The sequence below is a fragment of the Pongo pygmaeus genome, chromosome 2 (genome assembly GCF_028885625.2).
Source record: "Pongo pygmaeus isolate AG05252 chromosome 2, NHGRI_mPonPyg2-v2.0_pri, whole genome shotgun sequence".
Taxonomy (NCBI): Eukaryota; Metazoa; Chordata; class Mammalia; order Primates; family Hominidae; genus Pongo; species Pongo pygmaeus.
Genome location: NC_085930.1, coordinates 84,363,073 through 84,385,239, shown reverse-complemented (window position 1 = coordinate 84,385,239; position 22,167 = coordinate 84,363,073). Strand labels below are relative to the sequence as shown.

The 22,167-nt window shown below is 34.9% G+C and overlaps 1 protein-coding gene across 4 annotated transcripts in view; it reads right to left on the bottom strand.

The window, feature by feature from the left end:
- The window catches only part of TMF1 (TATA element modulatory factor 1), a 33,841-nt gene continuing 11,674 nt past the window's right edge, over window positions 1-22,167 (bottom strand). For 2 of the 4 annotated variants that reach the window (XM_054482728.2, XM_054482729.2), the window contains exons 6-17: window positions 19,773-19,915; window positions 19,066-19,232; window positions 18,787-18,943; window positions 15,237-15,329; window positions 13,743-13,899; window positions 9,999-10,191; window positions 8,416-8,485; window positions 8,093-8,185; window positions 6,205-6,306; window positions 5,769-5,921; window positions 4,271-4,396; window positions 1-3,541 (exon numbers count right to left, since the gene is read on the bottom strand). In XM_054482728.2, the coding sequence (XP_054338703.1) occupies window positions 3,398-3,541; window positions 4,271-4,396; window positions 5,769-5,921; window positions 6,205-6,306; window positions 8,093-8,185; window positions 8,416-8,485; window positions 9,999-10,191; window positions 13,743-13,899; window positions 15,237-15,329; window positions 18,787-18,943; window positions 19,066-19,232; window positions 19,773-19,915 (1,598 nt within the window). In that variant the 3' untranslated portion in view covers window positions 1-3,397. The remainder of the gene's footprint in view (window positions 3,542-4,270; window positions 4,397-5,768; window positions 5,922-6,204; window positions 6,307-8,092; window positions 8,186-8,415; window positions 8,486-9,998; window positions 10,192-13,742; window positions 13,900-15,236; window positions 15,330-18,786; window positions 18,944-19,065; window positions 19,233-19,772; window positions 19,916-22,167) is intronic. The other 2 variants (XM_054482730.2, XM_054482731.2) reach the window with 1 other exon arrangement.

The following is a 22,167-nucleotide window of genomic DNA, read 5'->3' as shown; positions in this document are numbered from 1 at the left end:
TTACTATTTTAAAATCTTTATTCAATCAGATCCATGCTTATTTACATTATCTTTCATTTAGAATTAAAATATTATATCTGTAGTTTAAATCATACTTTCAGCCCTTTACAAAATATGTGATTAAAGTTTTCATAGTTTAAAATGGACCTAGAATATGGAAAATTGGATTCACTTTAATGAAAATGAAAAATTTTGATACACTAGAACATAAATGTATACGTACTAAACATACAGTATTAAAACAAGATAAAACATCTACAGTTTTTTTCTTCTATTTTCTAAATACTATAAATCATATACTTTTAATAAGCATTCAAATAAAACTCTCAATAAGTGCCAACTGAAGAGATGAAGAAAAAAAATTTTATGAACATTCTTTTCACTTACTTCACTACAAACTTCATGTTTCCTAGGTCAGAAGTTATCCACATTTAGAATATCTTAAGTCACAACATAGATATATTTGGTACATTCCACATGCTAAACACTGTACAACTGGCAATTCTCAAAAAATAGGTAAAAGAAATGTAAGAAATGGTAGACTCAATTTAGCCTCCCAAGAATTGAAAGGACATCTACAGTCTGTGCTTAATTGTCTATAAATGACCAAACAACCTTCCCTTTGTTTACTTATTTTTTATATTCTTGAAAATGTTATTTGCAGGTTTTTTCTTTCAAGAATGGAAACATCTAATTGCAAATCATTTTCCTATCCATTAAAATATAAATATTATTTTGCAAGAATATGGGTAGAGATGTTTTAATGACAAACAGCAAAGTATAGCAACGAATATTCAATAGGTATTCTGCCACCTACTGGAGTTTTTCAAGAAACTGTTTAAGTTCACTTTAACTTACAGAAATATTGAGAGATCCAAGTGTATAACAATCAAAATATGATCAGTGTATCAGCTATTTATTTGTAGATAAAGAGTAATATATGGTAATATGTAACTAGAAACTTAAACAGCTGTTTGTCATTTTAAAATAAAATGGAGAACACTAAAATTTTCAGTGAATTGATCTTATTGTTAATAAGGATAAAAAAGAATGTTTAATTTTATAAAATTGAAAAGTTTAGGAATGAGTTTTATTGGAATCTTTTCTCTGCAAATGAAGTTTTTTTCTACTAGTGGATATTTTAAAGGGACTATTTTATAACTCCAAAACATCTAGTTTCAAATGCTTCACAGAATTTTGTAACTTAAGTTTCATATAGAGTAGTCTCCCCTTATCCACGATTTTGCTTTCTGTGGTTTTGGTTACTCACGGTCAACCACAGTCTGATCACAGGTGAGTACAGTACAATAAGATATTTTGAGAGAAAGAGACAGAGAGATCACATTTACATCACTTTTATTACAGTTCATTGTTATAATTGTTCTATTTGCAGTTATTGTTTATCTCTTGCTGTCCTTGATTTATAAATAGAACTTTATCATAGGTATATATGTGTAGGAAAAAACAGCGTATAGAGGTTTCTATACTATCCATGGTTTCAGACGTTCACTGGGGGTCTTGGAACGTATGTCCCATGGGTAAGAGGGAATTACTATATTTTCTAATTCTATACATTTCTTATTGCTTATCTGTCCTGTCATTCTGCCCTTGAATATTACAAAAAAAAAAATCAAGCTGACAAAAAGCTATTAGACTGCTTTTTACCACTAAAATGAAGAAAATTAATTTTATGAATCTGGCTCACACTGAAAGAATATTTATTAACGCTACAAATCAGAGATCCAATGACAGAAACAGTGTCTAGAATACAAAAAGAACAAAAATGAGGTCATTTGAATTGCCCTGAAAAACTCCAAATTCTTCAAGATGGCTTACTTGTATCTATACTCTGAAGTACTAGTGTTTCAATTTTAACTAAAAATTAAATAAGAGTTTTCTTTTTTTTTTTTTTTTTTTTGAGACGGAGTCTTTCTCTGTCACCCAGGCTGGAGTGCAGTGGCGCAATCTTGGCTCATTGCAACCTCCACCTCCCAGGTTCAAGCAATGCTCCTGCCTCAGCCTCCCGAGTAGCTAGGATTACAGACGCACACCACCACGCCAGGCTAATTTTTGTATTTTTAGTAGAGATGGGGATTCACCAAACTGTTGGCCATGCTGGTCTTGAACTCCTGACATCAAGTGATCCGCCCGCCTTGGCCTCCCAAAGTGCTGGGATTACAGGCCTGAGCCTCAGCACCTGGCCGTAAATGAGAGTTTTTATGTGCAAGTAAAGGCAGTTAAATAACTTTCAGTAATAAAATGCATCAAAATATTTCACAGGTTTAAAACACAACCTGGTTACCTTTTTGAATAAAATAACATTTGGAAGAAGGCATAGCTACTTTTAAAAGCTATTCCATACTTTCCTTGTGTTTGAAATTTCAAGAAAAAATAAAATGATAAATCACAGAATTAAAAATGCCAAATTCAAGATAATTCCTATAATTTTTCCATTTTTTTATGAATATTCTGTAATATCAAACATTCATTTTTAATGTGCTAAAAATATGGGTTTACAAAATATGAACAGGTAATTTTTAAAGAGTAAATTATGTTAATAAGAACTTTATTATTTTTGATTCATTTTATAGGGTAGTAAAATAATACTTCTTCAAAATCATTTAAATGTTATTGATGCCATTGCAAAATCGTTATAAATAAATTTTCTCCATTATCCAATCACATCTAGATAACACTGAATATGTACAGGTTTCTCTGGATAGGTACCAAAAGGTACCACATTTTATACAGACTTAATTGTGAAAGCTGGGTGAAATAAATTTTCAGATCAAAATTTTTTTTAAGTTTAAATCATTCACTCTTTAAATTTCAGACAGTGTCAGTGTGACTCTTACTTTTAAAGGAAAAAAATTAGTTTAAAATTTAATAACCACAGATTTAATAATTTTTTACTTTAACACTTAATGTACATTTTCGTGAGTAGTAATTAAGATATGTTGAAATTTTAAATGTGAAAGATTTCAAAGTTTCAGTATGTTAACATAACTCTTTAAATGTTCTTAATATATATATAAACACTTACAAATTATAGATACAACTAGTTGTATATCTACAATACATATATGAACACCATTCTTCTTCCCTAGCCATATTGATATGAGGATAAAGTAATAAATCTCTGTGCTATTCAAGGAAAAAAAAAATGCTTTAAAAAATAAATCTTTAAAGAATAGTTTCAAAAATAAAGTTCAAATATTGCACAAAATAATTTAACTGTAAATATTACTACATAGTGTAAAACAATTTTTAAAAAATTTTTACACTCTACAGTAAATCCCATTTTCTAATTCTATAAAAGAATTTATTGGAAGTCCACATTAAATGTTTAGATATTAAATGTTTACATTCAGTTTGATGGGAATTCAATTTTCACAAGTTAACTGAGCCTTTGTCTTAAAAGTTCATCTATTTGAGTTTTATACATATTTTTTACATCTTCGAGATCTAATCGAAGTTCTTCTGCCTCTTCTGCTTTTTCTCCATACATCTGCAGAATAGTGTTGTACCTTTGATCCAAATCCTGAAAAATGTATTTGTTTACAATTTTTAAAATAACTACACAGAACATCTTTATTATTTATATTGCCATAGGAATCAACAATGAAAACACTACAATTTAAATAAAAGTATATACTCATCTCTTTTAAAAATTAAACTCACACTTCAGTCTATGTTGAACTAAATAGCAAAAAAAGGAATTAAAGAAAAAAACCAAGCTAGATGGCTATCAATTTTACCCTATCTCTCCACTAAATCTACAATTCTCCCCATATATGACTTTTCTCCCATTAATGTAAGCACACTTGATATAAAATTTAGTCTCTTTGTTCCATGGTGGTATAAGTATTACCCGGCATTTAGCCCACAGGAAAGATAAAAAGAAAACATATTCTCAGTTATGGCTTAACAGTGTCTTCTAACATCCAGATGAGACAATTGTGATGATACATACAACATCAATCAACAAAATATTACTAAGATCATACAAAGTTCAATGTTATAAATGAAGCGTAGCCAAATGAAATCTAGTTCTTTTCCTATACTGGGACTAAACATGATTGTGAAAATTATTTTGAATATGTAAAGACACAAGCAAGATAAAAGATTCATTTTTAAAGTTCTTTGCTCAAATATTAATACTCTTTAATTTTCAAATAAATCACTAACACATACTATAAATTAAAAACATGAAATTTAATGTAAATGAACTAAAATATCTTAGACTCATCCTTAGGTGACGAATACTTACTCTTAGCTGAGTTCTAAGTTTGGGTATCTCCTTCACCTTCTCTTCAAGTTCATCATTTTGATTTGTTAGTTTAACTAGTTCTTCAGCCATTATTGATCGAGTTTTTTCTAGATTGCCAATTTCTAGCTGAGAAGCATTACCACAAAATACTTTAAATCAAAACATATCTTTTTAAATACTCCCAGTAATATAAAAATATTTAATGTGTGTGTTTTTTTTTTTGAAATAGACATGTCAACATAAACTTTGAGCTAGCTCTTTCTTAAGTAAAGGAAACAGTGGCAGAAAAATGGTCCCAACTTTCCTGAGAGGTATACCATTTATAAGGTTTACTGTGCAACAGAGATAAATCCAATTATTTGTTTGAAAACATTCAACCATATATTTTTCTAATCTAAGGAAATGACATATATTTCAGTTATTCTAAATTACTACAAGAACCCAGAGAAATAAAAATATACTTTAACGTAGCCCCACCTGTGTAGGTTGTATCGACAGAGGCTTTCATCACTACCAAAGAAATTAATTAGGTCCCTGTATAGCGTACCAGCTATACAAACATCTGGGATTAAGATTAGTCTGATCTACTTTTTGCCAATTCAAGTTCTTTAATAGAGTAATATTTTCATATAACTAAAAGTATATAATGGGAGTTGAATTTTTACCTACTTCTGAGTGTATTGTGTTTAACACTGAAAAGAGGTATCCTGATTCAAAATGCTTGAGACCAGGAATATTTCAAATTTCATTTTTTTTTTTTTTCAGATTATGGAATAATTGCATTATGTACTTACTGGTTGAGCATCCCAAATCTGGAAATCCAAAATGCTCAATTGAGCTTTTCCTTTGAGCAGCATGTCAGCACTCAAAGTTTTGGATTTGGGGACATTTCAGATTTCAGAGCTGGGATGCTCAACCTGTAAAACATTTCAATATTTCTGACTGCATAAAGTTTTTTAAAAGCCAAAAAGGTAAGATGGACGGATGCTCCCTCAACAACTCATGTTGTTTCCTCTCATGTGCAGGGTGTTACAGTTCGAATATCTCACCCCCTTTATCCCTTCCTTCCCGGGGTAGTTGGAACAACTTATCTAAGAGGTAAATCTGAATAGAACAGGCATTCACAGCTCAGCAACTTCCCTTTATTCTGTTGGGAAACAGCTGCTTGAAAGGAGGAGGCATCCTCTGCTCCTAGATGCTTATGTCTTATGTAGTCAGGTTGTAAAACATGGGAGGCCTGCTCCAGCCCAGCATTTCCTGTGACAGATCAGCCGAATCTGCCTAATTCTGGCAATCAGCAGGTTCAGTTGGCTGTTATCCTTAGCTAATTCTCTTTTTTAGCCTTTGTCATTGATATATGTGATACATTTTGGGCTTCACATGCCACTATGTCATCTTGTTTCTCAATTTGCTCAGAATTCAGATGGAAATGAAGGGTGCTATTTATTAGGCCTCAAAACTTCATTTACTTCTATAGCAAATTTAATTTTTCCAATACCTGTAAATGAGTAATTTCCCCTTCCCTTAGCTTTAGCTGAGACTGTAGGTTTTCAATAATGCTTGATCCTGCTCCCATCCTTACAGCATCATAAAGATTGCTTCCATTTGCTGATACAGACATTGGTCCAAATGAGTGATCATGAGACTCATCCTATGTTAATTAAGAAAGTTTACACAGTTACTCAGTTATCATAGTTTGTCTTCCATTACCAGGTTTGAACAAAAATGGTTCTGTCAATTTTTGCTTTAAATGTCTTCTCAAAGGCAGAAAATCATTCACGTGTTTCCTCTCACTAAAATTAGCACTCCTCCACAAGTATTCAGATGAATTACCTATAGAATGGCAAGGTCATGATGACAGACAATATTGCCATTTGCATATTTCCTTTATTATTATTCTAAGAACTAAGCACATATAAAAAATAAAACATCACCTGAGACAGAAAAGATGTCTGTAGTCCTGCCATATCAACACCACTTATTGAACTTGAGCGTGACATGGTGGGAGTGCTAGAAACAGAAAATGGCTTGCGTTCCTTAGGGAGTAAAAAAAATTCTGTTCAGATTGAAGAGCAAAGAGATAAGCAGAGAAAGCAAGAACATTTCCTAGGGTTAATGAGAACAAAGATTCAGTCTTTTAAAAAAGCCACACTACAAAGGAATTCAATATAATCAAAAGAAGAAAAAAAATTTTTTAAGATTCATTCTAATTTCCCCATAAAGTGGCTTCTGAAGTCTTAACAAAAATACAATATTTGGCCAGGCGTGGTGGCTCATGCCTGTAATCCCAGCACTTTGGGAGGCCAAGGAGGGTGGATCACCTGAGGTTGGGAGATCAAGACCAACCTGACCAACATGGAAAAACCCCATCTCTACTGAAAATACAAAATTAGCTGGGCGTGGTGGCGCATGCCTGTAATCCCAGCTACTCGGGAGGCTAAGGCAGGAGAATCGCTTGAACCTGGGAGGTGGAGGTTGCAGTGAGCTGAGATAGCACCATTGCACTCCAGCCTGGGCAATAAGAGTAAAACTCAGTCTCAAAAACAAACAAAGAAAAAAAAGTACAATATTTACTAATTAAAACTGTAGATAGACTTGGTTAGATCATCACAAGACCCATTTATTACAACAATGTAATTTGTTGGGTTTTTATAATGGAATAAGAATGTTTCTGTTAAGCTTCATATTATACAATATACTATCAATTAAACCTATTTCTGTAACATAAAATTACTAATGAGTGTTACAAATCATAAAATTTCTGGCTTATCCATTTTATTTTTAATGTATTCTTAAAATTCCAAATAAATTCAATAGGTAATTTAAATTTACCTATCAGTAGTTTAAATATATTATGCTAACTCCAAGTACATGGTAATTCTTTCAATACAGAAAACTCGTTTTATTTTTATTTATTTTTTATTTTTTTGAGAAAGAGTCTTACTCTGTTGCCCAGGCTGGAATGCAGTGATGCGATCTCGGCTCACTGCAGCCTCCGCCTCCCGGGTTCAAGCAATTCTCCCACCTCTGCCTCCCGAGTAGCTGGGATTACAGGCACATGCCACCATGCCCGGCTAATTTTTGTATTTTTAGTAGAGACGGGGTTTTGCCATGTTGGTCAGGCTGGTCTTGAACTCTTAGCCTCAAGTGATCCACCCACCTCAGCCTCTCAAAGTGCTGGGATTACAGATGTGAGTCCCCATGCCCAGCCTCCGAAAACTCATTTCAGAAAAATTACCCTCATTAACCAGAAAGAAAACAAGCCAGATTTACTCCTTAAGTGCCTATAGACCAAATGAGGTGCACTGGTTTCAGTGACAGACAATTAAATTCATTTTTAAAAAGGGCAAGAGGTTTTATATTTCAAGTCCTAGAAATCATAGATCTCTTCGGATAAACTCAAAATTACTTTGGATCCACTCTGAGCAGGACACTGATTACAGTACTAGAATTCATCACTATGTTGATTTTAGACATTAAAAAATGATACTTATAAAGCAGGGATGTCTAATCTTTTGGTTCCCTGGGCCTCATCTGAAGAACAAGAATTGTCTTGGGCCACACATAAAATATACTAACAATAGCTGATGAGCTTAAAAAAAAAAAAAAAAAAAAAAAAAATCATGAAAAAAAAATCTCATGATGATTTAAGAAAGTTTACAAATTTGTGTTGGGCTTCATTCAAAATCATCCTGGGCCACATGCCAACCAGGGCCACAGTTTGGACAAGCTTGTTATTAAGCCTAGCTAAAATTAAAAAGCAATGATTAATCACAGCATCTACTAAATGGTTACACCACAAACAAAAACAAAATTCAATACCTTTTCTTTTATTGCTTCTTGAGTAAAAATGGCTTTCTTCCTTTCTTGTTCAACTTTCATTCTTTCCATTTCTAACTGACTATTCAACAATGTCTAATGGAGAGAGATAAAGTTAGACAATTTCTGTGATAGTAATTCTCGCCATAAGTCAATCTCAAAGTCAGAAGCATAAAGTATAAACTCATATTTGTTTTCCTACTAAAGACCAAGTTCCAAAAGCAGTGGCATCACCCATTTCATCTTGTTATCTCATTAATTTGCTGCCATCTCCAACCATTCTCTAATTTAAGCCCTAAGAGGTGAGTGATCACGAAGAGAAATACCTTTTCTTTCCTTGTCTCTTCAAGTGTTCTTACATATTCATCTTTTAGGTTTTCTAATTCAACCTGGTACCTATTAAACAAGACAGAATTAAAAAGAAAAAAAAACAGAAAATGAAAAAGATGACAGTATAGACTATTAAAAACTCAGTACTTTATTAACTGCAGCTACACATTGAGAAATCATTTTTATTACCAGCTTGACATCAGTGATTTTCCAACAGTGTGTTCCAGATCCATCTGAGTTTCACTCAGAAACCAAACCAAAAGTGAAAAAGCTCCACTTTTGTGCATTTTATTTATTGGTGCTCTGGGTTAAGATTTCATTTAAAAAGAGACTTTATAAAAATAATTTTGAGTATCATCATCCTATAATACGCTCAGATTCCACAAAGCTTATTAGGGAGTTCTATGAAAATGTTTATAGAAGTTCAGATATTTTACTTTAGAAATCATTTTTACTTGACTACTTTTTTAAAAAGTAAAATTTCCAAGGAAGAACAGAGAGTAAAAAATACTAACCATTGCCTTAATATAATCTCAGATAGATGGATTTTATAGCCCATGGTTTCCAAGAACCCAGAAATTTATTTAGAAAAGACTTAAATTATGCTACTAAAACCCTTGTAATATAAAAGTAACTCCAAAGAGTAGTCTCAAAACTATTTTGTGGTGTTACAGGCCCCTTTCAAAAATCTGATTAAAGGTACAAATCCTTTCCCTGGAAAAAAAAATAAATACAAAACATGTCACAACCTACATGACAATGAATCCCAGTGCTATCTTCTTGTTATAATATCCTGTTACTTTTTTTTTTTTTTTTTTTTTTCTGGAGACAGAGTCTCGCTCTGCTGCCCAGGCTGCGGTGCAATGGTGCAATCTCACTGCAACCTCTGCATCCCAGGTTCAAGCAATTCTCCTGCCTCAGCCTCCCAAGTAGCTGGGATTACAGGTGTCTGCCACCATGCCTGGCTAATTTTTGTATTTTTAGTAGACACAGGGTTTCACCATGTTGGCCAGGCTGGTCTTAAACTCTTAACCTCAGGTGATCCACCTGCCTCAGCCTCCCAAAGTGCTGGATTACAGGCGTGAGCCACGGCACCCGGCCATAATATCCTATTACTAATAACCCTAACTTTAAATGCTAAAAGTGATTACTTTTAGTTCTTGGTACCCTGAAGCTAAAAGCCAACAACATACTTTGTTTATTTACTTATTTAATTTTTTTTTTTTTGAGACCGAGTCTCACTCTGTCGCCCAGGCTGGAGTGCAGTGGCGGGATCTTGGCTCACTGCAACTTCCACCTCCCGGGTATAAGCGATTCTCATGCCTCAGCCTCCGAGTTGCTGGGATTACAGGCGCACGCCACCACACCTGGCTAATTTTATTTTTAGGAGAGAGTAGGTTTCACTAAGTTGGCCAGGCTGATCTCCACCTCCTGACCTCAAGTGATCCGCCCACCTTGGCCTCCCAATGTGCTGGGATTACAGGCGTGAGCCACTGCGCCCGGACCAACAACATACTTTTAAAAAGTGCTTTCGGATGTCATGAAACTACCAAAAATATCACTCAGAAACCATGCTCACCTATTGTTCTCATCCTCCAGTTTACATAGCCTATTTTTCTCTGATTCTAGCTGGGCTTGAAATCTACGGTTTTCCTGTCTTAAAAGAGAATTCTGTGACTCCATGGAAGACATCTGAATTTTGTTAGCAAGGAGTTCTTCTGTAGCTGCACGTTCTCTCTCAACTGCTGCTGCCAGCAAGGTCTGGGATTCACCTGATTATAGGACAGAAAGAAAAATCACATACACATACAGCCCAGAGACCAAAATACCAAGTCAATTCTGATTTCAAACATTTAATGACGCAAGTAGCCACACTTAAAACTGATAACTATTTATTGCCTAAGGCAGGACTGTCTACTGAGACAAATGAACCAATCTTAACTTATACCTGCTTTATCATTCTTTTCCAAAAGTATTTTAATTTCAAAATGGAGTCATGCATTAAAAGAGTAGTGGATCAACAAATGGTCCTGGAGCAAATGGACATCTATATGCAAAAAAACCAAAAAGCCTACACATCACATCATTCACAAAAATTAACTCAAAATGGATCACAGACTTAAATGTAAAACATGAAACTATAAAACTTTTAGGAAAAAACAGAGGAGAAAGTCTTCAGGATCTAGAGCAAGGCAGATTTGACACAAAAAGCAAGAGCCATAGAAAGAAAAACTGACAAAACTGCTTCAAAATTTTCAACTTTTAAATCTATGTGAAGAGGATGAAAAGGCAAGCTACAGAGTGAGAGCAAATAAATGCAAACCATATATCTAGGACTAGTATCAGGAATATATAACAATCTAGTTAGAAAATGGGTAAAAGACATAGACAGAAATTTCACCATAGAGAATGTACAAATGGAAAATAAGGACATAAAATGATGTTCAATAACATTAGCCATTAGGGAAATACAAATTAAAATCATAATGAGATATCACTACATGCTGTCTGAGTAACTAAAAGAAAAAACAGGGATGACACAAAATGTTGGCAAGGATGTGAAGAAACTAGATTACTCTTATACAGCCACTTTGTAAACAGTTTGGCATTTTCTTAAAAACACTAAACATGACCTGGCAATTGCACACTTAGGCATTTATCCAGAGAAATGAAAACTTAGGTTCACACTAAAACCTGTACGTGAATATTCACACTAGCTTTATCTGTAATAGCCAGAGCTTGGAATCAGCCTGGACGTCCTTTGTGCAGTGAATGGTTAAACAAACATGGTATATACTATGGAATAACACTCAGCAATAAAAAGTCTAAACTACTGATACAAAAACAACTGTGTGAACCTCTTCCTGGGAATTACACTGAGTGAAAAAAGCCAAGCCCAAAATGTCATACACTGTAAAATTTTATTTATGTAACATTTTTGAAATGACAGAATTTTAGAAATGGAAGACAGATTAGTGATTGCCAGAGATTTGGGACAAGGGAGGAAGAGTTGAGAGAGTGGTAGGTGTGTTTCCAAAAGGGTAACATTAAGAGTGATTATCTTCAGCTAAGAAAAAAAGAAAAAAAAAGCTAACAGGAAGGACTCAATAGTGTTGGAACTGTTCAATATCTTGACTATGGTAATGGATATGTGGTATAGTTGTTTAGAACTTAATACACACACACACACACACACACACACACACACATACACAAATGAGTACCAATAAAACTTTGGAAATCTGAATAAAATCAGTAGATTGTATCAATGTCAATACCATGGTTGTGATATTATACATTAATTTTGTAAGATTTTAATACTTGGAGATATTAGGCAATGTGTGCAAAGGACCTTTCTATATTATTTCTTATAACTGCACATGAATCTACATTATATCAATAAAAATTTTCAATTGAAAAAAAGAGCAATGGGTAAGATTCTGAGATTTAACCTAGGTAAGAATTCTCATATTTTTTCTCCACCAAAGTAGAGCTAGTAATACCTCTATTTTACATTTTACACTCTGCTCCACAGCATAGCTATGGTCTTTTTAATAGCATTCCTTGGTATGTTTGTCCTGTGGCTTTGCCTATGTGCTAGCACAATACCACACATTGCTGAGGGTATGTAGACTTCAGTCTAAAAACCACAAAAGTACCAGTTTCTAGCATTCATTTATTGCTAAATATTTATTTCAAAAGATATCATTTTCAGATGTCTCATATTTCATAGCACATTGCTCTCAAAAGCTGTCAGAGATAAATGACAGACCTAACATTTATACCTATAAATTTAAATATATATGAAGGTTTATCTAGTTCAGTTCATTTTTTTAAGTAAATGAATCTTTTTCTAGACCAAATCTTTCATGGAACTCCAATTAAAAAAGATAGACAAAGGAGGCCCTATTTTCATTAAAGCAGCCAGAGAAGCCCAGCCTCTTATTTATCAAGCTTCCCTCTCACCATCACAGCAGCCCCAAAGGTATCTAAGAGTCCACTGAATACTATCTGAAAGTCACTAATCTAGTTCACCCCTCCTGATTCACAAGGAATAGCACAGAGATAGTTGGAACAATATAAGTGACTTGTTCCACACTGTTTTGCTGGATGATTCAAAACAAAATACCCTGAGTCCATGTCTCCTGACTCATATTTAGGTCTGATTTTATCACGACACTGTGCTTTCTCAAATTACAGTTAGTGTCAGGCGTAGAAGGCATACATGAATTTTTCATGAATTTGCTAGCTTCTGGGATACCTATAATATACATACACTACCTGTCTGTGCTTGAAGAGAAACATTTTAGAATAATACTTTTCTTTTTATTAACATCACAGAAGGGCAACCTGGGGCATGACTGTAAAGAAGCAGAATATGAAATCTTTTTTTTTTTTTTTGAGATGGAGTCTCGCTCTGTCACCCAGGCTGGAGTGCTGTGGCGCAGTCTCAGCTCACTGCAGCCTCTGCTTCCCAGGCTCAAGTGATTCTTTGCCTCAGCCTCCCAAATAGCTGGGATTACAGGCGTGCACCATGACACCCGGCTAATTTTTGTATTTTTGGTAGAGACGGGGGTCTCATCATGTTGGCCAGGCTGATCTTGAACTCCTAGCCTCAAGTGATCCACCCGCCTCGGCCTCCCAAAGTGCTGGGATTACAGGTGTGAGCCACCGCACCCTGCCAGAATATGGAATCTTAAGACTCCCTAGTATCTCTCTTCTAAGGTCGATCTGGACTCCCCTTAGACCTATTTTCGCTCTTGGAATTCTACCAGTGATGAGAATCATATCTGATCTCTACCTCCTACACTACTGCAGACAAGCTACAAAGGGGTCAGATTTAGCAATGGACAAGAAAAAAAATCGAGTGCAACACTCTACTAAAAATACAAAAAATTAGCCAGGCATGGTGGCAGACGCCTGTAATCCCAGCTAATCAGGAGGCTGAGGCAGAAGAATTGTGTGAACCTGGGAGGCGGAGCTTGCAGTGAGCCAAGATCGCGCCACTGCACTCCAGCCTGAGTGACAGAGTGAGACTCCAACTCAAAAAAAAAAAAAAAAAAAAAAACAACGGAATGAAAGAATGACATGGAAGTACTTTAGCCAGTATCTGATACCATTGTGTAACGGGAAAAAATGGTTTGAAAGAGACATAATAAAGGTATTAAAAATACATGTAGAAAAAGAGAAAATGTAAAAATCTACGTATTAGACACAAAATGTAACTATCAGATCAAATGAATTTCAATTTCATACCATTATTCTAATTCTATAAACAAGATGGAAGAGCTTCTGCATCGAGCATAAAAACTAAAGCAGTTACCAAGCCTATCAGAAAGATTCTTCTCTAATTTCTCCCACGACGATGTCTGGGATCCCAGGGTTGCTTGCAAATTTTCTATTTGTCGAAGCAATGGTCTTGTTGTTGATGAAACACTTTGACTCAGTTCCTGGTTTCGATTCTCTGCTTCCTGGAGCCTCTGAATCACGAAATTCTTAAGTCATTACCAATGACAGCAATAAAAACATTAAAAACACTAGCAAACCTAAACTTTGAGAGGTTCCTGGAAAATTATTTTTCCAAGAGAAAATAATTTGCTTTTTAATTATTATTATTAATTTTAGAAATGAGGTCCCACTCTGTCACCCAGGCTGGAGTGCAGTGGCACACTCGTGGCTTACTGTAGCCTCAACCTCCTAGGCTCAAGCGATCCTCCCACCTCAGCCTCCAAAGTAGCTGGGACTACAGGTACACGCCACCACACCTGGCTAATTTTTGTATTTTTTTATAGAGACGAGGTTTCATCATGTTGCTCAGGCTGGTCTCGAACTCCTGAGCTCAGGAAATCTGACTGCCTCAGCCTCCCAAAGCATTGGGATTATAGGCATGAGCCACCATGCCCAGCCCTTAATTATTTTTCTAACGTTCAATCCTTCCAATAGAGTTAGATTGTGTAATACAGTATCTAAATAAGTGCTTCTTTGGCCAGGCATGGTGGCTCATGCCTGTAATCCCAACACTTTAGGAGGCTGAGGTGGGCGGATCACCTGAGGTCAAGAGTTCAAGACCAGCCTGGCCAACATGGTGAAACCTCATCTGTACTAAAAATACAAAAATTAGCTGGGCATGATGGTGCACGCCTGTAATCCCAGCTACTCGGGAGGCTGAGGCAGGAGAATTGCTTGAACCCAGGAGGCAGAGGGTGCAGCGAGCCAAGATTGTGCCACTGCACTCCAGCCTGGGCAACAGAGCAAGACTGTGTCTCAAAATTAAGAAATTAAATAAATAAATAAATAAGTGCTTCTTTAAAAAGCGTTTCTAAGATAGTCTTCAATTACCTGAAGGTTAAAAAAAGAGTTCATCCAAACCTCTTAGTAGTTGCCTCCTCATCCAAATATTTCTAACTATTTATAAAAACAGAAAAATCAATCTAAATTGTATTTCCTCTCCCTTTTCCTCTGCGTGTTATAAATGACTGAAAATTAACAGAAGCATAGAAACCGGGAACTATTACCTGTCCCACAGTAATCAAAGACTGACAATCACTAATAAGCCATTACAAATGGAAAAGCAATACTGAATACATATAACAAATCTATCATAACATTATTTTCTATAAAACAAAATAAGGAATTTCCTTGTATAATTTTTAAGTTGCCCATTCTGATTTATTCACACGAGCCACAAAAATTCAGCAAATGCTAAGTGTGACAGTAATCCTCTCAATTCCATGAACATTATCCCACTGAGGAATTCTTTTATTTTTACAAAAACACATACTTCTTGGATTTGTGTTTCGGAAAACTGTGACAGTACCTGCTGAAGTTCACTGATCTCATGGCGTAAATAATCCTCCTTTCTGGCAGCTGCTTGTTCTGTACGCTGCAATGCAAGCCTAAGGTCCCCCACCTGTAGGAGGAGAAACAATACATTCACAAACAATGGTACGGTATTATCTATAACTTCCTGCTAACTACACATTTTGTGTTGTGTCGACATTGTTCATGTATACTATTTCATACTCTCCAATGAACTTTTACATATGATTATCACATCTCTCACTCATCAAGCAATTCCAAAACTGTATGTATATTCAATGTTTACTTAGAAAAGCACTCTGTTAAGGCAAAGAAACACAAACAAATATGTATAAGGCACAGCCATTACCATACAATATTGGAGAAAAGACAATGCATCCATAAATATTTGCCACATCAGACAGAAAGTGATAGGTGCTATATGGATTATAAAAGCTAGGGGCTCCACTCATATGCAGGAGCATACATTATAAACTACCATAGCCTTTTTGGAAAACATTATAATATGTTTAAAGAATCATCAAACTTCCCACATCCTTTCACCTGGCCATCCTAGTCTTGGGAATTTACTCTAAGAAAGCAGATATGTAAATACACAGGGATATTCCCTACAGTATTAAATAAGCTAGCAAAAACAAAACTGGAAATATTCTAAATCTCCATCACTAGTAATCTATATTTGCAAAAGTTGATACAACATGAATATAACCATTAAAAATTACAATAAATGTATAAAACATGTAAAAAAATTTCTAATATACTATTAAATGGAAAAACTATAAAATAATATGTAAGACATCAATTATGAAAAATACATATATGGAAACAGAATAAAACAGTAATACATAAAACTGACAGTACTTGTAAAAAGTGATGGATTTATGCATGGTAACTCATATATGCTCTATCTCCCATTCCCCCAATTTTTCTGTATTATTATTATTATAATGTATTTTAAATTTAAATTACTGATATTTTATCTATCCCAGTAATACAGTAGCAGAAACACAAAGGATATATGGACCATGGCATGACTTATAATAGCATAATACTGAAAATAACCCAAATATCCATCAATAAGAAATAGCTGAAAATACTTCACCTAATAAAGTATTATAAAACTGTAAAGAGATATTTTTTAAGAACCTCTGTTTTACTAGAGTGATCATCAGGATATTTTACTAAGTAAATAAAACAAGTTATAAAACAGTATAAATAATAAACTATCATTTATGTAAAAAGGATGTAGGAGATAGAAATAGGTATATAATCCATCAATAAGAAAGAGCTGAAAATCCTTCACCTAATGAAGTATTATAAAACTGTAAAAAGATATTTTTTAAAAACCTCTATGTTTTACTAGAGTGATCATCAGGATATTTTACTAAGAAAATAAAACAAGTTATAAAACAGTGTGAATAATAAACTGTCATTTATGTAAAAAGGATGTAGGAGATAGAAATAGGTGTATAAGTGAATGTGTATGTATGCAGAACATGTAAATATATAGATACATATATTTTCTTGCATTTTGCCAATAGAAACACTGAAAAGATAAGCCAAACTCTAATAAAATGGTTACCTACAGGCAAAGAGAGGAAATGGGGAGCAGCTAAATTGGAAGTAAATGTCTGAATAGATTTTGCTCTCACTTTGGAATCATGTAAATGTTTTACATATACAGAATTTAAAATTACATCAGAAGGGCATAGGAGTCAATAAAAATAGTTTTCTCAACAACTGGTCCAGCAACAACTGGATATCCACATGCAAAAGACCTAAATGTGAGAGCTAAGACTACAAAACTCTTAGAAGAAAACTGATGAAAATCTGCATAAACTTGGATTAAGCAATGGTTTCTTAAATATGATGCCAAAAGCACAAATAACAAAAGAAAACACAGATAAGCTAGACTTTGTTAAAATTAAAAACTTTGGCATCAAAGGACACTATCAAGAAAAAGAAAGACTACCCACAGAAAGGCAGAAAATATTGACAAATCCTATATCTGATAAAGGTCTAGTATGCAGATTATACAAAGAACTCATAATAACAATAAAAAGACAAACAGCCCAATTTAAAAATGTGTAAAGGATTTGAATATTTTATTAAATTTCTCCCAAGAAGATATATAAATGGCCAATAAGCAAATGAAAAGACATCCAACATCATTAGTCATTAAGAGAATGCAAATCAGCCGGGCGTAGTGGCTCACGTCTGTAATCCCGGCACTTTGGGAGGCCAAGGCAGGCGGATCACGAGGTCAGGCGACTAAGACCATCCTGGCTAACACGATGAAACCCCGTCTCTACCAAAAATACAAAAAAAAATTAGCCAGGTGGCAGGGCACGGTGGCTCACGCCTGTAATCCAAGCACTTTGGGAGGCAAAGGCAGGCGTATCACCAGAGGTCAGGAGTTCGACACCAGCCTGGCCAACATGGTGAAACCTCGTCTCTACTAAAAAAAACAAAAAATTAGCCAGGCATGGTGGCGGGCACCTGTAATCCCAGCTACTCGGGAGGCTGAAGCAGGAGAATCGCTTGCACCTGGGAGGTGGAGGTTGCAATGAGCCGAGATTGCACCATTGCACTCCAGCCTGGGCAACAAGAGCGAAACTCCGTCTCACAAAAAAAGAAAATTAGCCAGGCATAGTAGCACCTGCCTGTAGTCCCAGCTACTCAGGAGGCTAAGGCAGGAGAATCGCTTGAATCCGGGAGGCGGAGGTTGCAGTGAGCTGAGATCGTGCCACTGCGCTCCAGTCTGGCAAGAGTGAGACTCCATCTCAAAAAAAAATAAATAAATTGAAAAAAAAAAATGCAAATCAACACCATACTCAGTTACCACTTCACACACACTAAAAAGGCTATACTTTTAAAAACAGACATAATAAATGTTGACAAGGATGTGGAGAAACTGAAACCCTCACCTATTGCTGGTGGGAATGTAAAGTAATGCAGCCACTGTGGAAAAGTTTGCCAGTTCCTCAAAAAGTTAAATATATAGAGTTACCATATGACCTAAGGATATATATCTAGGAGAATTTAAAATATATGTTCACACAAAAATTTGTGCATGGATATTTAAAGCAGCATTATTGATAATAACCACAAAGTATAAATAACCCATATGCCCATCAACTGATGATTTTATAAGACAAAGCCTCACAAATTTTGTTTTTCCTACTTCATCTGAGGTCCTTGGACTCCCACAGATGTTATGAATGAGCTCAGGAGTTAAATGGATTCTCTCAAAATTATATGCAATATGTATGTGCATTTTTGCTCTTCTCTTGTAAGAGGGTTCCTAGCTTTTATAATACTCTCAAATGGGTCTAAAACTCAAAAAAATTAAACAATACTGGTATCACGTAAGCATTACTTTAACAGTTTTAAAAAACACAACTGGTTAAATTCAGCAGAATCCAGTACTCTGAAATCTAACACATGTACCACTACATTAAGTTTGATTCAAACCAGCTAATTGTTTAATTTGTAGAAGCATAAACAAATATTTTTAAAACTACTCTAATTCATCATCCATTGCTTACTTGAATGGCTAATGTTTCTTGCTGCTGACGGGCTTCTTCTTGGGCCTTCTCTAATGCTGCAGAAAGTTCTTCTTTAGCTTTCATTTCACGGCTCAGAGCAGCTTCCTGTGCCTCACTATCCTTTGCAGCATTGGCTTTGTGAAGATCAGTAAGTTCTCTTAAAAAATTAGATTGAGTTTATAAATGTTGCCAGTGATCAGATAATAGAAAAAGTATTTCTTCAACATCCTACTCTGATAATTCATTCTAAATGGGTTGCATATTTGTTCATTTTCTTACTTGTATGCACTATCCAGGGCAGCCTGAATACTTCGGTTCTTTTCTTCAAGTTCATCCATGTCTACCTGAAGACAGCCAAGATCTTTCTCTTGGCGTTCTACCACGGAATTTAGTTTTTTAATATTTTCTCTATGTTGTTTCTCAACCTCTTCTTTGCCATCAAGGACCTATATGTTATAAAAACACACAAAAGTATTTTTCAAGAAATAATACCATGGTAAATAACTGTATTCCAGGAATCTATAATATGGAGAAAAATATTTATTTTTTTGAGACAAAGTCTCTCTCTATTGCCCAGGGTGGAATGTTCTGGCTCACTGCAACCTCTGCCTCCCAGCTTCAGGCAATTTTCGTGCCTCAGCCTCCCAAGTAGCTGGGACTACAGGTGTGCACTACCACGCCCGGCTAATTTTTGTATTAGGTTGGTGCAATATTTTTAGCAGAGACAGGGTTTCGCCTTGTTGGCCGGGCTGGTCTCGAACTCCTGGCCTCAAGTGATCTGCCTGTCGCAGCCTCCGAAAGTGCTGGGATTACAGACGTGAGCCACCCCACTCGGCTGAAAAATCTTATCATTTATCTATTGTTTGAAAAATCCTTCTTACATGATATACCCCATTAAATCTTTTCAAATGCTCCATAACCATGGCCAACTGTTCATACAGGAAGTAATAACAATATATATGTAGAGAATTATGATTACTATTCACCTGTTTCAAATGCTGCAACTCCTCTTCTAGCTCTTTAACTTTTTTGTTCAGCTTTGCAACCATATTTTCATTCTCCTTGTCTTTAGCTCTTAATTTCTTGATGATGTTAGAATTATGCAGCTGCTGTTTTGAAAGTTTTTCTCCTGGTGATGGTAAAAAAGTATAAACTCAAATGATAACTATTCCCTAAAAATCTCAATAGAATGTTTTATCTAATCAGTAACATAAAAGAATAGAATTTTTTTAAATCACAATTTTGTAACCCACAATGTTACAACTAATTTGGACAGGAATCATCAATGAATGTTAAAATTATTGGGTAAAAGGTTGTTGGGAAACTGGATATTGACACGGTCTTAAAGAATCACTCTCCTATATCACCTACTAATTTTAAAGAGAAAAATCTGGCAGTCAACTCCTTAACTAAGCATTCAGTTTTGGCATCACCAATTGTAGTACAGCCTGACAATATGTGCCTGCTGATGTGATGTAGGTGTTCAATATCACCTAGATATTTCCTACTAGAAATCTGAACTAAATCTAATCTAAATCTAATCATGAAGAAAGTAACAAATTCCCAAACATGGGTGGGACATCCTGTGGGACAACTGCCCTGGACTCTACAGAGTCCTCAAAGACATAAAGAAGAGAGAACTGTCCTAGATTGATGGAAGACTAAAAGGACATAACGACCAAATGCAGTCGGCAAATTTTGGATCCTGGGGCAGAACAAATGATCAACTATAACAGATACTTTTAGAGACAACTAGGATAAATATTAAAATATATGCCGGATTACACTTCTGAATTAATGCTGATTTCTTAGGTTTGACTATGATGTACTTGTCAAGGAAAATGTACTTGCCCTTGGGAGATGTAGACTGAAGCATTTAGGAGCAGAACGTTATGGTATTTGTAACCTCCTTTCAAATGAGTTGACAAAAGGGTAGTGTATGTATGTGCAGAAAGATATGGAAGAGGTGTGGCAAGATGTTAACACCTGATGAATCTAGGTGATGAAGTAATCAGGTATTCATTGTAGTGTGCTTTCAGCTTTGAGTTTTACAGCTCTTTAGCTTTAAGTTTTAAAAATACTGGCTGGGTGCAGTGGCTCATGCCTGTAATCCCAGCACTTTTGGGAAGCAGACGGATCACCAGAGGTCAGGAGTTCAAGACCAACCTGGCCAACATGGTGAAACCCCATCTCTACTAAAAATACAAAAACTAGCTAGGCGTGGTGGCGGGTACCTATATTCTCAGCTATTCGGGAGGCTGAGGCAGGAGAATCACTTGAACCTGGGAGGTGGAGGTTGCAGTGAGCTGGGATCATACCACTGTACTCCAGCCTGGGCAACCCAGTGAGACTCTGTTTCAAAAAAAAAAAAAAAAAATTTTCTGGGGCACACGGAAACAATATGTAATACCCTTTTGTGAAATGTAAATACTCTGTGAATATAAAATACTCCCATGTGAAATTGCTCTATTTTCTCTGTAAAAAGGTTCATTAAGCAAAAGAAGACATCAGTTCATTCTCTGACAAAATTACTAAATTACAAAATAGTAACATTTGATATTAATATTTCAAATAATTCTTTTAAAATAAGAAAATCATGCAGTTAGCCTTCCCCTCAGTCTCTGATATTGTAAGGCAAGGCAGTTAATGACTTCAAGACATCTTGAGAAAATAATTATAACACAATAGTTCCTTCATTTTTCTATTTTAGTGCTTAGAATTGTGTTTTATAATTATGTGTTCCTATATTTCCCTCTCACTAAACTAAGCCCCTAAAGGACAGAGTGTCATATTTATTATTGTATCAAACATAATATCTGACATACGAACTGTTCAATAAATATTAGTTGAATAAATGAAAAAGTTGGGTAAAGCTAACCTTCAAATGAAATGACTGCTTCCATCTGTTCTCAAACGCTACACTTTCTCTGGAAATTCACTTAAGTTCAATGATTTAAGCACAAAAACATTCATCCTACCACTAAATGTAATATTAACATTATAAAAATAAATGTACAACATTAGAAACAGTAAAACATATTATGTTATACCCTTATAATGGACTTTGATACAGCCACCAATAATGATAAAAAGCATCTAATGGCATAGAGAGATGTAAGAGAAGGAAGATTGGAAATTAAATATATGATCTTAACTATGTTTAAAAATGCATTAAAAAAATACATTCAAACTAGAAAAAATTAATAGTTCCTTATAATATTGGATTATAATCTGCTTTTCCTCTTTACTCATATACTTTCCTATAACTTCAAAACTTTCTACAAGTAGCAAGTACTACTCTTATAACTACAAAAACTTTAATTAACAAGAGAAATAAAAAGAGAGATTCACTTGACCACCTCTTCCAAAACCTCCTCTCTC